Raw genomic sequence first — 23,336 nt, forward strand, 5'->3', positions numbered from 1 at the left:
GTGTGTGTGTGTGTGTGTGTGTGTGTGTGTGTGTGTGTGTGTCTGTGTGTGTGATGCATATAAAAAGATGCAACAGAGTGAAGTGAAGAAGAACTCGTCCTCCCTGATCAGAGACAAACTGAATGGTAAGTTGCTAAACACAATGAGCGGTTACTCTTTATAAGTTGTTTCAGTGTTTGTAATTATATTGACATGAACATAACTGCATGATTTCATTTCAGTTATAAAATTATGTATATTTTGTAGTCTATCAGACAAGTTTAACAAACTCTGGTCAATTGAGAACCCAATTTGAGTTTTGTTGAATTCTGTTCTTTTACATCTTGTCCCACATAATTAATCCAAGTGTAAAAGTAAAGCATAATTCGACAGTTTTTTGTTAAAGTCATTGTTTGATAACTCAAAACTGCATCAATAATATTAAAGTATTATTTTTCTATCTTTGGGGTTTTCTATAAGCAGTTGACAACTGGCAGTGCTTTCATATGCTGAAGGATTCAACAGTGAAGTTAATTTACACTTCCTCCTTCTACACTTTAAGATCATCAGCGGCTTGACCATCCAAGACAACTAGCTGTGAGTAAAAATAAATTATACAGGAAGACTATAAACTGTGTATAGAGTATACTGTAGGCAACCCTCCAAACTGTCAGGTTCTCAGGAAGACGAAATAAAAAAAAACCTTCAAGTGAAAGCATAAAAGTGACTTGTTCTAAGCCCCACACCCTGAGTTGCTGTTGCTACGCCTGTAAAGTTTACAATTCTAGCACAATACATACAAAGTTAGTGATGTTTAATTGAACTCTAAAATTGTGAAATCAATTTCCAAAGTGTTAAATAATTAGTCTTTGATTTCAGTCAGATGCAGACAAAGCAGGTGTCTCATTTTTGTCAATCACAATTGTCACTGGCAGATTTTAACAGCAGCTCTAATTTGAATGTTGGCTTGCTCATTACATTACTGTCTTTTAATGAAGAATGAACTTACACTTACTTACTTTTCTCAGATCTAATGATTGTAGTTGGTCCCCAGTGGACTTCTTTAGCTTTAAAGTTTTTTTTGGTAGATTTTAGTGTTATTTTTTATCTGCTGTATATTCAACACATTTTAGAAACAGAATGTGTTATAATAATGGCCCCAAATGATGTGAAACTGCATTTTCTATTATTAAAAAACTATATTTTCTTGAGAGGACCCCTTCAACACCACGCTAAATACGTGCATCACACACCTAGGGAAAGAATATTTGATGTTCTGCTTTATTTTTTAGATTAATCAAGTGCAACTTCCTTCAGCTTGTTGCTGCTTATCTTACATAAGACATCAAGGAACGTCAGACTTTGGACACTTAAACCCCACAGTGATGCCATCTGCAGTGCCTATTATCAGATAACACGTAAGGTAAATAATAAATGTGATTATGTCAATAAATGTATGACCCAAAAATGATCATAAAGATATATGAGGTCTTAAAACCATTACCGTACCATAAATACAGCTATGGTTTAAAAGGTACTTTGTTCTTTTTGTATTTTAGGAGTTTGAGATCATTTAAATCCCAGAGCAGCATTTTGGATCCTAAACCAGACAACTGAACTGAGAACAGCCAACAGAGGTTAGTTGTAATTCATCTCCAGCAGATTCTTTTTTTAATCTAATACTTGAGTATTTTTACTAGACTGGCTAGCTGCTGCAGTCATGAACTGAACCCTGCACCATAGCTGCTAAACTGATCCAACTCATAAGTAAACTGATTAAGATTGCTGAATTTGACTTCTGCAAAGCTCAACCTTCAACTTCACCTCATCATTTGCTGAACACCAACATGATCTGAAACTGACTTAATGCAATACTGAAGTCAACTACAAGCTGTTGAATGAAGCAGAATCTTTCAGCTTGGTGTCTCATTGCAAGTGTGGGTTAAATTATGTTTAATAAATTGTATACATTTCAATACATGCAGATTCAGACCGGGGAGTACCTCATAATAACAGAAGCAACGCTCTCCAGCAAGATGGATGATCTGCTCTGACCAAAAGAGCCACACCTGTCCATTTTCTCATTGGAAATATTTCTCCACAGGGCTGGCCTTGGTACTAACCAATTTTTACTTAAATACTGGCAACATAATTACTTCCCTTCACCATAATGCAATCCAGTCTTCGGTCAGGTGTTAGGTCAGTCTTTTCAGGATCAAATTTAAACCGTGCTGGAAGAACAGTGCGAACCAAGACTCCGGTTGATTCACATCTCGTTATTTCACAACAAAATATTTGTAGTAAAGAGAAGCTAGTGCGTATTAAACGGCTTGCTGACACTGTTAAAGAAAAAAGCACATTGCTAGAACATCATAAAGGGTCTCTTCCAGTTTATAAAGTTCCCCTGACAGAAGAACAAATCAATGTTGATGGGTGCAAGCAATTCTGTTTTGGGAAAGAGTCCATTAAACCTAATCGCACGATAATGGTTTTCGGAGCAACTGGTGCTGGGAAGTCAACTCTCATCAATGGGATGATCAATTACATTCTAGGAGTCAAATGGGAGGATTCATATCGGTTTAAATTAGTTGATGAGGGTCAGTCGAGATCACAAGCTGAAAGTCAGACTTCTGAAGTCACAGTGTACAAAATCTACCACCAGGAGGGTTTTGAAATCGACTACTCACTGACCATTGTTGACACTCCAGGCTTTGGAGATACAAGAGGCATAGAAAGAGACCAGATGATCACAGAACAGATACGTAATCTCTTCTCTGCTGATTGTGGTATAACTGATGTTGACGCTGTGTGTTTTGTAGCTCAGGCTGCTTTAGCACAACTCACACCATCACAGAAATATGTGTTTGATTCTATGCTCTCAATCTTTGGCAAAGATGTAGCAGAAAACATCCGGGTTCTGGTGACATTCGCAGATAGACAGCAACCACCAGTTCTAGGGGCAATCAAGGCTTTAGGTGTCCCATGTACGAAAACAAAAGATGGGCTGCCAGTTCACTTCAAATTCAATAATTCAGCGTTGTTTGCAGACAACAAAACATCTGCAGCAAACAGTATGAGTGGAGATGATGAAGATGATGGAGGCTTTGATCATATGTTTTGGGACATGGGAACAAAAAGCATGAATAGGTTCTTTGTTGCTTTGGATATCATAGACACCAAAGGCTTGACAATGACTAAAGAGGTCCTCAGAGAAAGAAAGCAGCTCGAGAATTTAGGTGACAATTTGCAGAAACAGGTTAAAGAAGGGTTAGCCAAGCTTGAAGAGATAAAAGAGGCAACTGGAATACTTAAAGAGTATGAGGCAGAGATCAGCAGAAATGAGAAGTTTGAGTTTGAATCCAGTGTCCTAGAAGCTATTCAAATAGACATTTCTGGTACCGGAATTCACATCAACAACTGTAAGCAGTGTCATTACACCTGTCACTGTCCCTGTCGAAGATCCAATAAAAGAGGAGATGAGAGACACTGTAGGGCAATGGGATCAGATGGATACTGTACTGTGTGTCCAGGCAAATGTTATTGGAATGAACATCATAATCAGAGGTACAAATGGGATAGTGAGGAAGTTAAAGAAAAACGAACAATGAAAGAGCTGAAAAAGAAGTACCTAAAAGCTACAGAGTCCAAAAAACCTGTCCAGGCATTGATTGAAAAACTGACCCATGAATATAAAACTGTGCAGGCTGAGGTGGAGACACTGATAGCAAGCTATGCCAAGTGTCAAAACAGACTTGAAGAGATTGCACTGAAGCCAAATCGTCTCTTCACTCCAAAGAACATTGACATGTTTATTGAGGGAGAGAAATCTGAGGCCAAGTCTCGCTGGAAGCAACGTGTTCAACCCCTGATAGCCATGAGAGAAATAGCTGAGTATATAGTTAAAGTAGAGAGAGGAGAGAAACTTCTCCCAAATCATTTTACCGAATTCCAGGGTTGTAATCAAGGCCATAGAAAGAATAAGACTGATACGAATACCAGCCAGGACAACACTGAGACTAATACCAAAAGACCAAGACTTAAATAACACTGAGACCAACATAAAGTAGGACAACACAGACACTGATACCAACTAAGACGTTCTGCATTCAGTGGAAATCCAGAATTATTCTAATATGAACAAAGACTAAGTCAGTGAGCTTGATACAAACCCAAACAAGATGAGACTGACTCCCATACCAACAAAAGACAAGACCGGAAGCTTCCAAGGTGGAACCAGGTCCTGCTAGGGTTTGATTTGTTCATCCATCTCTGATGTGATCTGTTTATATATCCATCCATAAACATAACTTCTTTGGTGTAAAGGTATGTAACAATATACTCAACTCACGATTCACGATTTAAAGTTCAAAATACATTTTGTAACATTTTAACAGACAGCTGCAGACAACTGAAAAAAATCTTCCTTAATTTCAATGAACTGTGCAAAACAACAGATGTGTCCTCTTATCAAAGGTGACAAATTAAAAAAAAAAAAAGAAATCTAAAATAACTACATCAAAATAACTAAATAGAAAAAAAAAATCTTCAAAGACAAACTAAGAAGACTTAGTGAAATCAAAAGTAGATTACGCCCTAGGCCGTGTAAAAATTGCATTACAATTAATTTTATCTCAACCGGTTGTAATCTTTACTCGTTTATATCAACTTTTTAACTGATTCAAGATGTAAAGTTCCATCCCTATTTGGTATTGATTAGCTTTTTACTTTAAGTTATTGCAGTTTGTCATTGCACAGATATGTAACACATAGTTCAGTGTTCAATCAGACAGATTTAACTGACATTTGGACATCTGTCATTGACGGCATATTTGTGTTGCATATTTAATATGTATATTAATAATTGGGGTGTATTTTGCTATACTTAATGGGAGGTGATTTCTTTTTTTTCTTCAGATACTAGGGCCTCCCTCTTACCCATCCGTTTAATCTGTCTGCTACTTTAAAGGTGTCAAGAGGGGCTCTTGTGAAGCTCGTCCACCTTCTCTTGCTAATTTATTTTGTTTTTGTTTCTGAGTTAAACCACATTATATGCCAAAGAAAACACATGATGATTTGAACAAATGTTATACATTGTTGTTTAATACCAGCTGTTTATTACACAGAGCTATTAGTGTTTTCCTTTTTGATTATGCGCATAACTTTGTGTATTTGAAAAACTGAAGGTCATGTAAATCATGAAAATAAATAAAAGCTATTGATGTGTAATAAATAACATTGTATTGTCTTTATTTAAGGGGCTTTGCTGAATTACAAAGAAATGACTGAATAATGAAAAATGAGGCCTACTAAAATCAAGTTATATTTCTGTCTTTAGTTTGTTCCTTTTGTCCAGATGTGTAGCACTCTGCAGCTAGACATTGTTTCAGGTCAGCATTTAACTTGCCAGAATCTACTTGATTCTACGGATAGACAATTGTTTTATAATACAACCACGTACACGGACAATTACACCTTTGAGAGATGCATTGCTGCCACCATGTTGACTGGAGTGGCTAAACTCTCATGGGCTCTCTTATCAGTCTCACTTGGGAGCAACTGAGACCAGGGCGACACCTAGTGGTAACATTTGGTATACCGGTCCGGTGTTTGGCTTAATATCAAACTGGTTTGACATTTTTTAGACCAGCCCAAGTCTAGTCCGTGTTGATGGAAAGGTGATCAAAAATAATATAACAATTTAATCAAATCCAATTAAATGTTAAGCCTTTGGATTTTAAAAGCGTTGTACTTACCATACAGACAAATTTGGAAACATCACTCGCATCGTGGTGGCGTGCTGTGCAGAGTCTCATCTTCATGACGTAGTTTTCAATCTGCCGGTGTCAATAAACAACTGGAGAAAACACTTTGATACCAGATTCCTTCAGGAATTAGCAGACTTCCACTGACCTCTTTGCTGTGTTGATCAAAAGAAAAAATGGTTACAGCAACATGTTTTTAAATGAATATAGAAAAGTTTGCCGTCCTTTCTATTTTGTATGAATGTTACTTATGATTAAAACAAAAGATACTTAAAATGAGCTAAATGTCTACTTTTCAATGTCCGAGGTTGATCCAAAACGTACCAGAGTTGTTGCATTTGGACAGCTGCAGGAAAAGCCAAATAAGTTAGTTTTCAGTATATGGTATGCCACAACATTTCTCATGTATCCAAACTACACATATGCAATAATCCATTAATAATTTGCTACAGTGTAATTACACTACGCATTAAGTTATACTATTAAATTGAAGCCACAGAAAAGACAAGTAAATAAAATTTGCTCAGTGAAGGAAACTAATATAATATAATATATTATTATATAAATATAATAACCTTTAACAAGCATTGATGCTCCTTGTGTAAAATAATTTGCCCACCTCAACATGACTGTCAGTGTTAAGCTCTACCAGGAATTAATTGAGAGCAACCTTGCTAGCTTTTTTAACTCCAGCTGAGAGTAAAACTCTACCTTAGACTAATCTGCTGATTTGTGTGATGACCTCTTTGTACAATGTCCTTTGCTGCGGTGGGAATCTGAACACAGTTTCACAGACAGTGAAAGCAAAGAATCACTAACAGCGCAGACCAGTAAAGGCAAATCTTAAATGAAAAGCTATACAAAATTTACCTTGCTTGGCAGCTGGATTCTCACAATATCACACCAACACCTCCATCCAGGCCACTCCAAACCGTATGTGTGTGTGTCACTCCCTCGGTCTGTGTGCCTTTTCGCTCTAGACATGAAAAGTCAAGACATCCAAAATGAACAGGAACCTGGCTGTTTTATTTTCAAATTTATTTTGTATCTTTTTTTTAGTACCCGGCTGCGCTCACCTACCTGGCTTGACATATTCGCTGGTGGCTCGCAGAAGAAATAGAGGAGACGCCAAAACAACCGTGTGGGCCAACGCAGGCACTCCGCTCATGATCGCAGCCGGTGTGAGCAGACAGATTGGAAATTGGAATTGGTTTACTGCTTGTTACTGATCTTGCTAATAAATACATTACCCACTCAGGGTTATTATACATAGTACTGCCATTATATTACAGTGTAATTTTGTTGCATGTATTGTTACTTACTGATTGGCTACTTATCGCTAAAAATATGTAGATTCAACAGAAGAAAACTTCACATATAGGGGGTAACAATGTGTGTTTAAAGAGCTAGAAACCAGATCAGGTCACCATTCACAATAATAGACGTGACCGGCAGCTGGATTCTCGCAATATCACAAGATCACGCCAACACTTGCAGCCAGGCCACTCCAAACTGTGTGTGTAAGTCACTCTCTCTAACTGTGTGCCTGATCGCCTCTCTCGCTCTAGACACAGCTGAGAACTATCCGGATGCACTTACCTACCTGGCTTGACACATTGTCTCGCGGCTCGCAGAAGACATACAGGAGACGCCGGTGTAAACAGACAAATAACATTGACGTCTAAATGAAAATGGCTTTTGTTAGATAATGTGTAAGTAGATTTTTAAACTATGCATCCTAAACCTAGACATAAACAATAAAGGTGTTTACTGCTTGTGACTGATCTTGCTAATAATCTTCTTTTGAAACACTAAGAACCATAGCTCATTGAAATTAATTACACTCAAGGTCTATATATATATATATATATATATATATATACATACATACATACATACATACATACATACATACATACACAGTATATATACAGTACCAGTCAAAAGTTTGGACACGTTTTCTCATTCACTTGAATGGGAAAGCATGTCCAAACTTTTGACTGGTACTATATAGTACAGCCATTATATTACAGTAATTTTATTAATTGTGATAAAATACTTACTGATTGGCTACTTACCGCTAAAAATATGTAGATTCAAGTTTAGAAAACTTCACAAATAGGGAGTAACAATGTGGGTTTAAAGAGCTAGAAACCAGATCAGGTCACCCTTCCCAAGAACAGACGGTGACCCTGATGCAAATGTCATCATGCTGAGTAATGTTACGGTACTTTTGGTACTTTAAGTGTATTTTGGAGTGGAAACAAGTTTGGAACTTACCTTCAGGACACGTGATCACAAACACACCTTGAGATGTCTGTTTTCAAATTTCTACATCATTGCTAAACATTATTTGCAAAGACTAAGGGCTCCTGCACACTGCCTGCATGGCGTGAGCGTGGTGTTTCTGTTGCGTGTCAGTTGCGTGGCGGCTGCGTGGCGTTTTCTATGTCTTTGCCAATCAGAAATGTGTCTGACGCGGTACTGCTGCTGCTAGCCTTGTCTGTACACATGTATGTTTCCCATAAACATAAATATATACTGATCTGATTACAGCAAAGACAACATCGGCATATTTCGTTCTGTATTGACAGGTGCAATATTTGAAAATCAATATATATATATTTTTTTTTTAATTACATTTATATCTGCATTTATGTCAACACCTAGAGACTTTCAAACATCAAAATGTCATTTATTAAATGTATTTGTGTCAAAATGACATATAAAAATCTTTTCGTGTTTTATTTTGCCTGGAAATGCTTCCAACACGCTTGCGCGTCGCGTGAAAAAAAGGCGTCGGTCCGTTTTTCTAGCATATGCGTTTTCGGTGTGGTTCGAGCCTAAGAATTGACGCATCAACCACACACTTATTTTGGAGCTGGCCTTGTATGGTAACTTTTTTGTAAAGACTTTGCTCAATGTATCTGTTGTAACATTTCTATCATGTTCATTACAAGTTTCATTACTGTACAAAGACGTGCGGTTTGGTTTTTATGTCTGCATTTTATCATCTTAGCAAAATTTCACATACAAAAAGTAAATTCTGTAACAGAAAACTTCCATAGAGTTTTAAGGAATGAAATGCAACAATACAAATTATTTAGCACTCTTCAACCCCAAAAGCCTTAAAGACTCTTGATATAGGTAACATTACATTTCTTACTGCATGAACTGCTTAAGTATTTTTTCCTACTTTCTTTCTTATCATAATTTATAAACCGCTTAACCTCTGGTATAAATGGATTTTGTCATTTGTCAATGTAGTAGTTTTACACTGTACTTCTAGCTAAGTGAAATATCTGAGTAACGTTACTTCTTCTACCACGGTGCTAACTAGCTAGCTTTACATTAGATTCAGTTAAGGTTAGCATGACAGCGCTAACTAGCTAAAGCCGTTAGCACATCTAACTAACGTTACTCGGCGGTTAACTTATAAACAAACTTACCGGCTCTCTGTTTAGTTCCATCAATGAGAAAAATGGGTAAAATGTTGTAGGGAAGGCACCAAAAGCACCAGCGTTTATATAATTCAGCAAATTAATCTTGCCATATTACGTTAGCTTGTTTAAATTATCACAACAAACCTGCAGGAGCAGCCACGTACCTTTCCAGTCCTCAGTTCAACCGAAACCTTTCATCCGAGTCCGTCAGATTCTCTGCAACTTTTCATCCATCTACGCTTCTCCAGTCCGTCAGTTTCCCCGGTACTTTTCATCCATCAGCGGGTGCAACTGTTGAGATAGACAGGGAGCGTTCACAGCCGCCACCTCCATTGTTTTGCGACGTTAAAGGCGGCAATGAGGCCAACTGCCGAGTCCGTGAACGCGCACGACTGTTGCCGCTGCGGTCAAGCGAGCCGCCGGCCAGTATGGAAAGCCCAAAATGCCATTAATATATTTTAACACGTTTAACATCAAAACGTCGCTTTTATCACTATTTTATTCGTAATTTTTACGCAGCGTTTTTAGGACATCTTAAAAGTAAAAATACGGGTCATTCTTAGTCCTTCTGGGCATATAGAAAGCCCCAAAAAAACGAAGAAAGACCGATATTTCTAATATTTAATAATAATAATAATAAGTTCCAGGAAAAAACAACATTACACACATTATATGAAGCCCAAATATAATAATGTTTGAAGTTATTTACCATAGGCTTTTTTTCCCAAAAGAATTGCTCCTCTTCATTTGTTTTAAACTTTTTTTCAGTTTCAATCCAAAGGAAACGTCTATTTATAAGTGATTTTTTCTTATACGACAGGCTTAAAGTTTTTCATCATACCTGACCGTTTCGACTGCTGACTCTGCAGTCATCTTCAGAAGCGTCACGTGATGTTGCTGTGACGTCTACTGTGGGTGTGATATGTTTAGTTTGTGTCCACCTGTGTGATAGAATGCACAGTCCCCAGACGAGAGTCTCTGTAGAACTGCGTCCCAGGTGTGGGAAAGTTGGTATGCTCCTTCATCCCGGTTTACAGTTCTGGGTCGAGTGAGGCACAAAACCTATCAAAGCTGAGCTCAAAAGCATCTTCTCGAACACATGCTCCATAAATTCCACGATGAATGGAAGTTTAGAACTTTGTTCTTCCAGATGTGTCTTTTCTCTTCAGGATCTGAGATCCTCGGCTCGTCAGTCTTGGGGGTCGACGCTCACATGGATCAAAGCTCTGCCTCCTCAGGGCTCAACGGATGTTGTATGTCCCAATCAGGTGTCTGCAAACAGTGGACAGATTAAAAGTTTTATCACACATGTAATCTGTGCTATATAACATACATTAATATACTGAGTATTACAGGTTAAAGGGTTAAACTGGTGTCCATCTCATTGAGTGAAAACCGTTGAGGATCTCAGGTTCTGATAGATTATTGGTCAATGTTTTAGTATCTTTAATGTCTGTTAAAAATGTGTAAAGCTTTATTTCCACATAAGAATGTTGTCACAACTACAGAAAACAATAAATCATAACATTGACAGATACTAATCATGTCCTAAAAAGTGAAGAAAAGCTATCACATGTCAATTTCCCAATTTAAAAACAAATATCCTTTACTCCAAGACAGAAACAAGACCTAGGATATCAAAATATATGTTTAAAGACAAATGCAGACACATTACAACTTCCAGGTTATTAAGGAGACGTGTGCAGGCAGCCCAGTCTCACAGCAGATGGTGAAATGGTCACGTAATTTAATCCATTGATTTGTGTATACAGACACATTTGTCTCGTTTTTTTTCGTGATGGTCAGCGCATTTTTTTAAACTAACGTATTAAGAGCGACTACGGTAGCGAGTAGTATGAAAGGCCAAAAATCTGCATAGGGAGGTTGGTTGGGGGGGTGGATGGGTCAAACAACACAGGACTTTCACCCAGGAGACCGGGGATGGTGTCCTGCCTGTCACGTTTCCTTTCCCCGTTCTTCTTTTCCCAAACCCAACCTCCGTGGGCCCATCACAGAATTTTCGGCGATCGTGTTCATTTCACGCCCGACTGACAGAAAGAATCGTGCTGTGATCACAAAAAATGCTTCCCATTGAAATACATTAGTTTCAAAAATGTGCTGACCATCACGAAAAAAACGAGATAAACGTGTCCGTGTACACGAATCAATAGATTAAAAATTACGTGACCATTTCACGAACTGCCGTGAGACTGTGTTGGTGCAGGAGAGAAATATAGCTAAAACAATGACAACAATCCATTTTTTAATCATAATGTGTTAAATACTTATTTAACAACTGACTGCACACAAGTACAAATGCTGCACTACCAGAGCTATCAACTTGTGTCCAACTTTCACACAACAGAAGGACCACAAAAAGAAAATAGGCCGAACCATATCTCATCATTATTTGTCTGAAAATAAAACCCACAGGTAATGGATGCAGAGAGGTCAATCTTTCTGTATGACATCATTACAAATTTGTAAATGTTTTTAATATTCGAATTGTATGTGAATATGTAACGCTCAAATTCAGCCTATTATTAATATTTGCTACACTTCTCAGCCCAGTGCCACTATCGGCATGTTGTTGTTGTTTTACATTGTGTCCACTAGAGGGCAGTCCAACATAAGTCTACAACAGCGCCAGCGCTGGAAGAAGTATTCAGATCCTTTACTGCATAAAAGTACCACTACCACACTGTTAAAGTATTAACAGTAAAGAAGAATCCTCCCACTGTAGAAAGTGTAAAGGATCCAACCAGTTGTGTGTTTAATGGTCTGATGATCTCAGCTGGACTTGTAGCCGTTATATTGTCGGCTAGTTTACTTTAGAATCAAATATCAGATGTTATAAACTACATGTGTTTTGTGTGCTGGAACCTTAATGTGTAAAGTAACTAGTAACTAAAGCTGTGACAGATGAATGTAGTGGAGTAAAAAGTACAATATTTCTCTCTGAAATGTAGCGGAGTAGAAGTAGAAAGTGGTATGAAAAGAAAAGACTCAAGTAAAGTACAAGTACCTCAACATTTGGAATCAAGTACAGCACTGGAGTAAATGTACTTCGTCACATTCCACCGCTGGACGGCGCATTGCATTTCTGGCACACTTTGTTTACATTTAAAGTGTTCATTCTTTGAACTTTTTCTGGAAAATATAATATTTAAAGGTAAAGGTACTTGTCACATACACATACATGAAGCGAAATTCATTCTCTGCATTTTGACCCATCCCTCAAGGGAGCAGTGGACAGCCAGTCACAGCACCCGGGGACCAACTCCAGATCTGAGCCAGTGCCCTGCTCAAGGGCACTGACTGGAGAACCTAGTACATGTTTGTGACGGTGGGGAGGAAACCGGAGCTCCTGGAGGAAACCCACGAAGACACGGGGAGAACATGGAAACTCCACACAGAAAGGCCCGGGACGACCAGGATTTGAACCTTCTTGCTGTGAGGCCACAGTGCTAACCATCTCATAATATTCTTTGCTAAATTTTACATCATTAAATGTTAATTTGCCAGTAAAAACTCACTTTATTGTGTTCAAGAAAGAAATGACGCAATACATTAAGACAATTACTTCATCAAAAAACTATAAAGTCATTAAAACTGTGAGACTGTACTCTAATGTTTTCACGTTGCTGACCCCTGGCATGTTTTAAGTTAAGTTTTTGTACTGACTTTACATACACAATTGGCTTAATTATGTCATATGTCAAGTTTTTCTTTTCTTTAATGTTTTTAAATGTTCTAGAACAAACTATTTTAATCGGTTAATGAAGGAAACTACAGCACGGACTCACTGTGCTCTTTGACATTCCTGGACACAATAAACTGTCACCTTCCCACCACACTCTGCTGCCGTCCCTCTTTATGTTCCCTCTGGACAGTGAAAGTTAGGATTTCAGGTTTCTTTACTCGTCCTGAATAATTCAAAACCAAAACTGTCAATATCATTTATTATTATATTATCTGTCAATATTTACACTACCAGGTAATCATCAGTTTTATAGAAGAAGGAGATATGTCAGTCTAAGTGAAACTATTTGAGAAGTTTAGAGAGGAAATGTCTCTGTGGTGAACTGATAACTCAGACATCTAAATGTGAAGGACCCCAGACTCTGCTTTATTGTGAAGGCCCAAACACACTGAAAGTCATAATCGACGAGCCTCATTTGATGCTCCAGTTCTGCACTGCCAGTGTTGTATCGAGCTCTGTTCCCCCCCACTACCTAAACCTGAACCAAACCTTAACCCTAACTACCGAGGGGGGGCGCTATGCATTTTAACGGGGGAAACCGATCTCGACAGGGGAAAAGACTTTAAAACAACACCATTATCAGATTTAAAGTGCCAACATTGCAGAACCAGCAGTAATTTAGATAAGTTTTGTTATTTTTATAAAGTTTTGTGTATTACAGATCCCCCTGTCTGTGGTTGCGTTACACTTTGTTCCATGACAGACAGGTCCTAAAATAATCTACATAATGTCATAATCTAGTCTGTTATTACCCGTCATTTCTATTTTAATGATATTAAGACATAGGCTATTTTAATTGGGAAGTAATGCCTGAATAGAAATGAGTTAGACTGTAACTCTCTCCAAACATGTAGTGCAGCTGCAGAGAAAGACAGCTTTACGCCAAAGCAGTTAGACGTGCCTCATAACGCTTTTATGTGCGTGTTCGGCCATTTAAAACAACAAGTGTGCTTCAAAAACTTGTGTGACTTTTTTGGTTTTTTGAGTTGCGGTCTTCATGGTTTTGTCTCTGTAGTTATTTGGTGTCTCTATTGGTCTTTTTAGTAAATATAAGAGACATTAGCATGAAACTATAGCTATCAGATAAATGTAGTGGAGTAAAAAACACAATAGTTCCCTCTGAAATGTATCCAAGTAGAAGTATAAATTAGCATAAATGGAAAAGTACCTTCAAACTGTAGTACAGTCCTAGAGTAAATGTAGTCAGTTACTTTGCAGCGCTGCTGTCAGACTGACCTGAAAGGTCCTGGAAGAGAAAACGGAGCTGCAGAGAGTAAAGAAAGCCACACTGACACATCAGAGGACAACAGACAACACTTGAGGCATAATAACATTCATTTATTATTAAATGATTTCTCCATCTTTCAGTGGCAGCCATTGTATTACCCCACAGGACAATAATATGCAAGTAAATATACATCAGTATCAGGAGTCATTAAAATGATCCACATTGTCTTCATGTTGTAAAATCTCCAGGAAAATAAACTTCATATCTAATCTAATAGTAGATAAACATGTTAAAATAAGCAGGAAGCTGATAACCCAGTGTAAAAATATGAACAATGTAAACTGGGTGCAATGAAAATATATTTAAACCTTTATCTGAACCTACTTATATTTGAATTTGTATTTTAAAGAAACAATTGATTATGATTTAGAGTTTGTTTATGATTCAGTAGGACAGAACAACATGAACATTTATACACATCAATACAATAACTCATTAACATTATTCAGTTTGTTTTTCAAATGTCAAAGAAAATAAATTGAAGAGCAGATAAAAGAAACTTAAAAACTTAACAAGAAGCTAATATTCCTGTTTAAAAACCTGTATTAAACAATGTGAATATATCTAAACCTTTTCATGAAAAAATAATAGTTAAATGATCACAATAGAAAATAAAACTGAACATCACATTTTCAGTGTTCAGATTTGTTTCTAGTATTTAAGGTACAACTGGGCAAGCAAGAAACTATTAAAGACAAATACACAAAATGCAGCATGGGTTATAATATAGGTCAAATGTTAAAGCTGAAATCTGTAATACTTTGAATCAATGTATTATTCCTATATTTATCATTACCATCTAAGAACAAAGGTTTGAACTCAACAAACTGCACACATGAAGAGCTGTCATCTGCTGAACTTTGAACAGGATGAACGTCACAAATAGCAGCTTTAACCTACTAAAAGATACATCAAATCTTCTATTTGATTATGTAAAATAAACATCAATTATGTTATCATCTTTGTTACGAACCTCTTATAAGACAAAAAAAAACTTACAGTAACTGCCAAACCCTAAAAGCGGAAGTGCTAACATGTCATATATCATGCTAACTTTAGCATGATAACTTACAAAATGATAGCATGTTACCATCATAACAATACAAAATGTACACATTGATGTTAATCATGTCAACATACCAATGTTCTCACAATTGTTCAGCTGTCTTTTTGACTTATTTTTCATCCATTAACTCACTTTTGTTCTGGTTTATACTAACACATTGCTGTAGCCATGGCATGTTTTTCACTAATATCCAAAGAAATTTGCAGCTTTCTTAAGCCAACCTTTCTTTTCTTTTCTCTCCTGTTTTTCTTCAGACAATTCCTCTTCTGTTTTTGTAAGTTTATCTCGTTTAGTTACTTTGGAGATGATTTTTGCCTTTTCCTTCATTGCCTCCAAAGACTGAATTCGAGCCTTGTAACCCTCTTTTGCCTCTGACTTTTCTCCCTCAATCAGCATGTCGATGTACTCTGGAGTGGTCAGAGGGTTAGGCCTCAGCGCGATCTCTTGCAGACGAGTTATGGAGTGAGCCGACTGATCCATGAGGGACACGATCATGTCTTGAAGGTGAACAATCTCTTCCTCCTGCCTCTCAATCAATTCCTGAACACTCATCTTTTCTTTTGTAGCTTTTTTGTACTTGTCTTTTAGCTCCAGCAGTGTCTGCTTCTCTTTTACTTTAACATACTCCCAACTGTATGTTTGGTTGAAATGCACATTCCAAATGCATTTCCCAGGGCAGACAGTGCACCTCCCTGTCCTATCCATTGATGCACAGCCATGTTTTTGATCATCATCTGCTATCGCACATGGGTAGTGGCATGTTATTGAACATTTCTGGCAGTTGGTAATGTACTCTCCTGTCTTTGTGAGCTGTACTTTGACTGGCTTAATAACCTCCACCTCAATCTCAAAGTTTTCATTTGAAGTCATGGCTGTTTCATGCTCTTTAATCTTTTCTTTGGTTGTCCTTATTTCTTCAAGTTTTGCTAATCCAGCTTTAACTTGCGGTTGCAAACCTTCAACTGCTGTTTCAAGATGCTTTCGTTCTTTTAAAACCTCTTGGGTCATGAGCAAGCTTTTGGTTGTTATTTTTTTCAAAGCAGTGAAGAACTTCTCCATACTTTTGGCACCCATGTTCCAAAACATTTCGTCAAAGTTGTCATCATCCTCATCAGATCCCTCATCACAGGCCCTGTCACTGCTGCTTCTGTTATCTGCAAACAATGCAGAGTTGTTGAACTTGAAGTGAACTGGAAGTCCTATATCATTTTTTGGACATGGAACCCCAGAGGCGCTTATTGCCTCCAGAACCGGTGGCTGCTTGCCATCTGCAAAAGTCACCAGCATCTGAATGTTCTCTGCCACATCTTTGCCAAAAATGGAGAGTACTGAGTCAAACACATATCGTTGCGTTGCTGTTAGTCGTGCAAGAGAGGCCTGGGTAACAAAACACACTGCATCAATCTCACTTACCCCATTAGCAGAGGTAAAAAGCCTCCTGATTTGCTCTGTGATCTCCCTGTCTCTTCCTATTCCTCTTGTGTCCCCAAACCCTGGTGTGTCCACAATGGTCATAGAGAAGGGGACTTTAAACCCCTCTTGGTAGTTGATTTTGTACACAGTGGCTTCAGATGTCTGACTTTCAGATTGTGATCTCGTCTGATCCTCCTCAATTAATTGAAATCTGAAATTGTCCTTCCACTCTACACCAACAATGTAGTTGATCATTCCATTGATCAGAGTGGACTTTCCTGATCCAGTTGCTCCAAGAAGCATTATTGTGCGATTTTGCCTCATGCTTTCTTTGCCAAGGTTATACCTCCGGCATCCATCGACATCCATATCTTCTTCTTTCAGAGGCAGTTTGTAAACTGACGGAGATTCAGAATGTATTCTCTTGCTAATATGTTTGAGGAACTCTGCAAGACGTGCAAATTCACGTTTTGTTGTGCAGACATTAACAGTGCTGCTTTCTTTGCTTCTGCCAGCTACACCACAATCACATCTGACCCTGACAACATATTCTGTCTCTGACTGAAGCTCTGATATGATCGCCTTTTCAGCTCCTGCCGTCATTTCGTTCCATTGGAGGTCTCCCTCTTTAACCCCGTTGTCTGTTCTGGCGTACTCCACAATGTAGCTCAAAATGTGGACATCTTGTCCAAGCCCAGCAGGTTTCTCCCAGCTAACCGATATCTCTCTTGAATTTGGTTCGACTACAGGTTTTCCAGGAGGGCTGCAAGGTAAAGTTTTACTGGAACCAGTGACTTCATTGGCTGGCCCAACACCTACTGAGGTCACTGCTCTGCATCTGAACATATACTCTGTGTTAGGACTCAGATGGCTCACTGAGACTTCTTCAGCTTTTGATGCTGTCTTCTGTTTCCATCCATCCTCTCCACAGACACAGTACTCAACAGAGTAGGAGGTGATGTCCTCTGCTCCAAATCTGGGAGGAGAAACCTTCAGAGTCACACTGTTGTGGTTTATATCACTTACTGTCACTGTTTCAGGCTTTGAAGGAGGCTCAAAGTTCTCACTGACAGAAAAGCCTTCTTTATAAAGGTAGATGCTTGAACCTTTCTGTGTCTCATTTGTTGAACCCACTGTCAGGAACTTAATCTTCTTGTTCTCCTTGTTGGCCTCTGCAAAGTCACTGAAGAGCTTTGCTTTGTTCCGCAATGAATCTGCTACTTTGTTTGAAAGATACCATTGTTCCTTCTCTACATCTTGGGTATGTGCACATTGAGGGTCTTCTGGTGTTTGTTTTAAGTAGTTTGATAAAGCTGAGAGGTACGATTCAGCACTTCCAAGTGAGGTGAAGACAAAACACACAGCATGTTCTGCACTGAGAATTTCCTCATGAAGACCATTTTGAGAAGGGACAATCTTGGTGTTTTTCATCATGTTGGTGAAAGACTTTAACATGCAGATTTCTCTCTCTTTACAGTCCATCCACTCGTTCAGGTTTTTGCTGTTGAAAGGAGAAGAATGTCTCTTCTTCAGGATCTCTGCGAGCCCAGCCTCCTCTTCTCCTCCTCCTCGGATTGACGGAAGTTTCTTTGCCAAGATTCGTTGGAATTCCAGTTTGAACTCAGAGGACATTTCTTTAAAACTTTTAATCTTTTTGCCAATCTGTGGGAACTGCTGTGCAGTGGTGGTCTTTAGTGCATCATTGCACCTCATTTCCAGCTCACTGAAGTCCTCCAGGACATTCTGTGATTCTTGAACTAATCTTATACTTATCTGACGGACAAGTTTAGCAGCAGAAGAATCTAAACTTGTCAGTGGCAACAGCCAGACCTTCATTGGTACTGCGTTTTCTCCGTCAGCTCCCAACAATTTTGGGAGGCTTTGGTAGACTTCTACTGCATCTTGAAAGGATGTAGGAGATTTCTGAATTGAAAAGTCTCCAAAGAATCTGCAGGAGAATTTGTCAACCTTTTCTCTGTCCTTGTCTTCCATTTTCAGGGAACCTTCACCCTCAATCGCAAAGCAGGGAATCTTCTTGATCATCACCTTCAAGTTGCCCTGAATGTCTTGATGATTTTCCTTTTCGGACACCTCACGGTCAAAGACAAAAAATGCTTGTGCTCCATAAAGGACACCTGTGACTACATGTGTTGCTAATCCTTTTTCAAAGACATATGGATGCTTCACTTTGCCTCTTCCAAGGTGATTCATCGACAGTTCCCGGAAGTTTGTGGTAGCTTTGTACTTCAGAGTTACTCTGGCCTGATTTTTGGATGTCTTATTATCATTCAGGTATTTGGCTGATCCTTCAACCTTGACCAGTCCACCTAAAAAACTTGCTTTCAGAGAGGCTTCAACTGTTAGTGCTGAGGATTTATCCTCAATTGATTCAGAAGCAACTATCTCAAAGTCACTGTTGTGTTGTGGTCTTTCTCTTGTATTTTTTTCCAAGTCATCACAGTCCCACAGTGTCATGCCTGCCAGAAAAGAATTAAAGGAAGTTAGGACTGCCCTTTATTGCATGATATAAGCTTGGTTTAGAATTTTGTCATTCATTTCCATTTAATAACTGTACATGTGGATCCTTACCAGGGACGAGTGAATCTTGGCGGCAGTCGTACAGCATCCCGAGGCTGAATGGCCGGCCGAGCGCGGCCACCTCTATCGTTCTGCTGGCTTCAGCCATCCCTTAGAAAAAACAGAAAGTATGTTGGTTTACTGCTCATTATCTTTTCAGACATCTCGTATAGTTGCTTTAACAAAGACGAGCTCCTCTGAAGTCAAGAGTAAATAAAACATGTTGCTTTTTGTTGAACACTTTAGGATGCCAATTTAAGGGATAGTTTGGATATTTTGAAGTGTAATTGTATGAGGTACTTCTCCATAGTCAGTGTAGCTACAGTAGTCTGCACCTAGTTTGGAGAAGCAGGCAAGTGTTCCGATACAAAAGCTAAGCAATGTAGGCCTACTGCTGTAGATGGGGGCAGCTGCTAAACATATTTTAGACACCTAAAAGAAAAGGACCATGTAAAAAAAAATATCAGATATCAGTTAAGTGTACACTGTATTTCGAATGTTTTCACAGCTGTAGAACTTCTTCATTCCAACGCATAAGTGTGACTGTACTACGCCGCAGATCAGCTGTTTGGTTCAGGCTCTTTATGGAATAGCCTAAACAACTACAAGAAAATAAAATTGAGTGATTGTGACAGCAATGACAAAATGCTGTTCCCAGTGGAGACAAGAGGATATCTTTATGAGCCAGAGTATGAAGAAGAACCTTTGCAGAGGGAGACTGAATGGGCATAGCAATACGGATATCTACGGTTGAGAAAATGTGCAGTAGGAAGGACTAGGACTACAGCAACTGATATAGATTTTTTTAGGTGTCTAAAATGTGTTTAGCTGCTGCCCTAGTCCACAGCAGTACAATGCTTAGCTTCCATGTGGGTACTCCTGCCTGCTTCTCCAAACTGGGACCGACCGCCATCTACTGAAGCTGATACATGGACTATGGAGAAATAGCTCATACAACCACACTTAAAAAAAAATCTGAACTATTCCTTTGGAGGAGTTTGTATGATTTCAAGTTTAAAAACTATTTGATCATCTGAAGGTTAATAAACATCTAACCTTTTTAGCAAACAAAAATCTCACAAAACCAATGACAAACTAAACATTTATTATTTTTAGTATCTAGTTTAGAATTGTTTTTCATCTTTCATTAAAAAAGTGACATTTAACAACCGTATGTTTCTTTTGTGTTCATTATTATTATTTATTTGACTAATCAACAGTGTTCACATCAGATTGGATGGAATAGAACTCAGCTGATTGTGCCATCTGTCGGTGAATTAATTTTCCATCATACAATGAGAAAATGGAAAGCAACAAACTAAATAGTCTTGACAGTTAAATAAACTGGGAAAAGAACAGAAATAAAATACGTACCACCTGTCAGCTTCTGCTATACTGACTTCAATTCTGGACCAACATATGCTTTTCTCCTAACAGAAGATTAATTAAATTATGGTTAATCATGGTATTGCATGGTAAATGGTTAACTGCCAAGGTATAAAAATTCCAAGCATCACAAGAATAACCATTTCTAAACACAGGAAGATTGAACCAATAATAATTGTACTAAATCAACATTTTTTAACAGAACAAGCTGTAAACAAGACATATTATCACCATATAAAGTTGTTATAGTGGAAATTGTAAAACCAAAACAATGGGCATAGTGCTGCAGAAGTTGGTGATAAATCTCTTTTCATTCTATGAGCGATTTCACATCACATTACCCTTTTACAAATGTTATTTGATCAATTATTTTTTTGAAATTAACCTTAACAATCCATGTAGCTCGTCCTAAAGTAAAGATACGTTAAGGCAAACAATTAAAATCAAATAATTTGTGTAAAAATCAGACCTAAATATTTTTAGATATTGGTGTTGTGTGTATTATTTTTTATTTACTACTTTTCTAACATCCAACAACTGAAGAACATTTGCTCCTTACCATAAGCCAAACTTTGTGGGCCATGAGGGCAAATATAATTTATGTAAATAGAAACCATAAGGGAAACACTGACTGTACTAATGAGTCTGATGTTGCTCTGAGGGTCAGTGGTGCTGAGGGTTAAATTACTAATGTCAGAATGCTCACAATGAAAATGTTGCAGCTAATGCTCAGCAGCTTTCACCATTATAATTTAGCATGTTAACATGTTAACATTTGCAATCACAAACACAAAGTACAGCTGGGGCTGTTGGGAATAGCATTAGTTTTACGGTCATTTGACCTGATGATGGCGCTAGATTAAAGGAAAACCAAAGTTAATACAATTCATTCTGAGGTGAACATTTGAGGTGAATATGAATGTCTGAATTAGTTGGAGCATAGTTATACGCACATACCATGTAGGTGAAAAAATAAAGTAGAAAATGTAATACATTATGGATTACTAGTTACTGTCATCTGAGAGTAGTTATATTACAATATTAATGTCTCTGAGTTGTAATGTGTTACACAACTTTTGCATTACTTTTGAGTTACTTTTACCAAAATATCCACGGAAGTATGACTTGGCATTCTAAAATGCTAAAATTGAGTTTACTGCAGCTCATTATATATCCAGTCGAGGACAATATTGTATAGCATAATGACTGTGTAGGCCCCTAAGGCTACTAACAACTTAATATAATAGACACAGTGAAGGCTCACGGCACAATACAATCACTGTAATCACTATCAGAATTACAAAAGCAGGCAAAGAATCAAAATCTGGTAGATTCTGATATATATTTACTGTTATTTAAAGCGTAGGCCTATGCATATCAATCACAAAACAGCTAGAGCCCACTATTATGTAACCTATAGTCTAATGATGATAAGATGCACAATCTCTTATTCTTTTCATTTTTTATTCTTTTATTCTCTTTTAATTCAAGTTCACAGCACAAAGCTGGCACGCATTGGATGACATAGCTTATGCTTTATAAAGAATCAAAAAATGCTGAATTAGGCCTCCTGGAAATATGACTCAGTAAATCCAGTCCAACTTCACAAAAAATAACATGTAGGCTAAACAAAGCCTATAATTGATTTTTTATTTTTTAAATAAAACACAGGCAAAACAGGAATCCTGCTATTTGCCAAACACTGGCTAAAACATAGGCTACAAAATAAAGGCTGGTAAAATTGAAATCACGTATAGCTAGACATATAGCTAATGGCTCTGTGGGGCTTGCCATATTTTTCAAGAATACCAAAAATAAAGTCAAAGTACTTGGGCCTATAAGACCTCATGTGAAAATACAGCTCAGTCATTTCAGTCCAACTTCAGCAAAAAGGAATACATTACTGTAATTGCATTACTTTTGTAACGCGTTACTCCCAACACCGATTGTAAATAAACTTCAATGACACAGACTCCAAACCACAAATTAACTAAATAGACATTGACAAGTTTACTTATAGTACTGCTTTTTTCTTTAAACTTAAGGGTCAGATTTTTCAGCAATCCATGAAATACTTGTATTGATATATCAGTCTATACCAAAGTGGTGGACTGACATTGCTAACCTTAGAGGCCTATGTCTGCTAATATGGGTACAGTCTTATTTTACTCCCAATACACTTTGCAAACTTCTATTAATAGTCAAATGCTTTATAAAAAAGCAAAAAGTAAAAGGTGGACTTCTAAACTTGTTGTAAATCTGTTACATTCCATTCTGTAAAAACTCTGAACAAAGCCTCTCTCATCTGTTTCAATAGGTATCATAAATTGTTACACTGCTATCCTTCCTGCAGATGTATTTGCATAAACCTACCTTGAACAAGTTCTTCTTTTCTATGGAGGCTCTTTTTATATCTATCTACTTCAGAATCAGAATACTTTTTTGATCCCCTCAGGGAAATTGTTATGGCACAGTATCTATTACTGCATTGCTTTTACATCATATAAAAACATATCCACAGTCATTGGTTAAGCAATGAGAAACTGCAGGACTCTTACTCCACAGCAGAACTGGGGCATGCAACAGCACATTAACAAAAGAGAATTGATGTACTTACAGTGAAGCTGTGTGTGATCATCTGAGGCACAGCTGTAGTTTC

The 23,336-nt window shown here is 37.8% G+C and overlaps 2 protein-coding genes and 1 long non-coding RNA gene across 3 annotated transcripts; 1 reads left to right on the plus strand and 2 right to left on the minus strand.

Moving 5' to 3' along the window:
- Positions 1 to 18: 18 nt before the first annotated feature.
- On the minus strand, positions 19 to 23,287 carry LOC118495841. The gene is made up of 3 exons (XR_004898285.1): positions 22,944 to 23,287; positions 6,448 to 6,452; positions 19 to 42 (listed from the first exon to the last, which is right to left on the minus strand). It is a non-coding gene; the product is annotated as an uncharacterized LOC118495841 (long non-coding RNA).
- Positions 1,537 to 4,393, plus strand: LOC116044834. The gene is made up of 2 exons (XM_031292356.1): positions 1,537 to 1,616; positions 1,965 to 4,393. Exon 2 carries the CDS (start codon positions 2,150 to 2,152, stop codon positions 4,022 to 4,024), a length of 1,875 nt encoding a protein of 624 aa, XP_031148216.1. The 5' UTR covers positions 1,537 to 1,616; positions 1,965 to 2,149; the 3' UTR covers positions 4,025 to 4,393.
- LOC116044813 lies at positions 14,874 to 23,302 on the minus strand. The gene is made up of 3 exons (XM_031292306.2): positions 23,295 to 23,302; positions 19,304 to 19,402; positions 14,874 to 19,191 (listed from the first exon to the last, which is right to left on the minus strand). Exons 2-3 carry the CDS (start codon positions 19,398 to 19,400, stop codon positions 15,485 to 15,487), a joined length of 3,804 nt encoding a protein of 1,267 aa, XP_031148166.1. The 5' UTR covers positions 19,401 to 19,402; positions 23,295 to 23,302; the 3' UTR covers positions 14,874 to 15,484.
- Positions 23,303 to 23,336: the final 34 nt, after the last annotated feature.

This window comes from Sander lucioperca, chromosome 9, assembly GCF_008315115.2.
Source record: "Sander lucioperca isolate FBNREF2018 chromosome 9, SLUC_FBN_1.2, whole genome shotgun sequence".
NCBI lineage: Eukaryota > Metazoa > Chordata > Actinopteri > Perciformes > Percidae > Sander > Sander lucioperca.

Bases quoted from the DNA above. Each gene is read 5' to 3' on its own strand.
- LOC116044834 (XM_031292356.1), top strand. From the start codon at position 2,150: ATGCAATCCAGTCTTCGGTCAGGTGTTAGGTCAGTCTTTTCAGGATCA.
- LOC116044813 (XM_031292306.2), bottom strand. From the start codon at position 19,400: ATGGCTGAAGCCAGCAGAACGATAGAGGTGGCCGCGCTCGGCCGGCCA. The intron at 19,192-19,303 runs GTAAGGATCCAC...CTTTTCTGGCAG, and splicing joins CCAAGATTCACTCGTCCCTG to GCATGACACTGTGGGACTGT.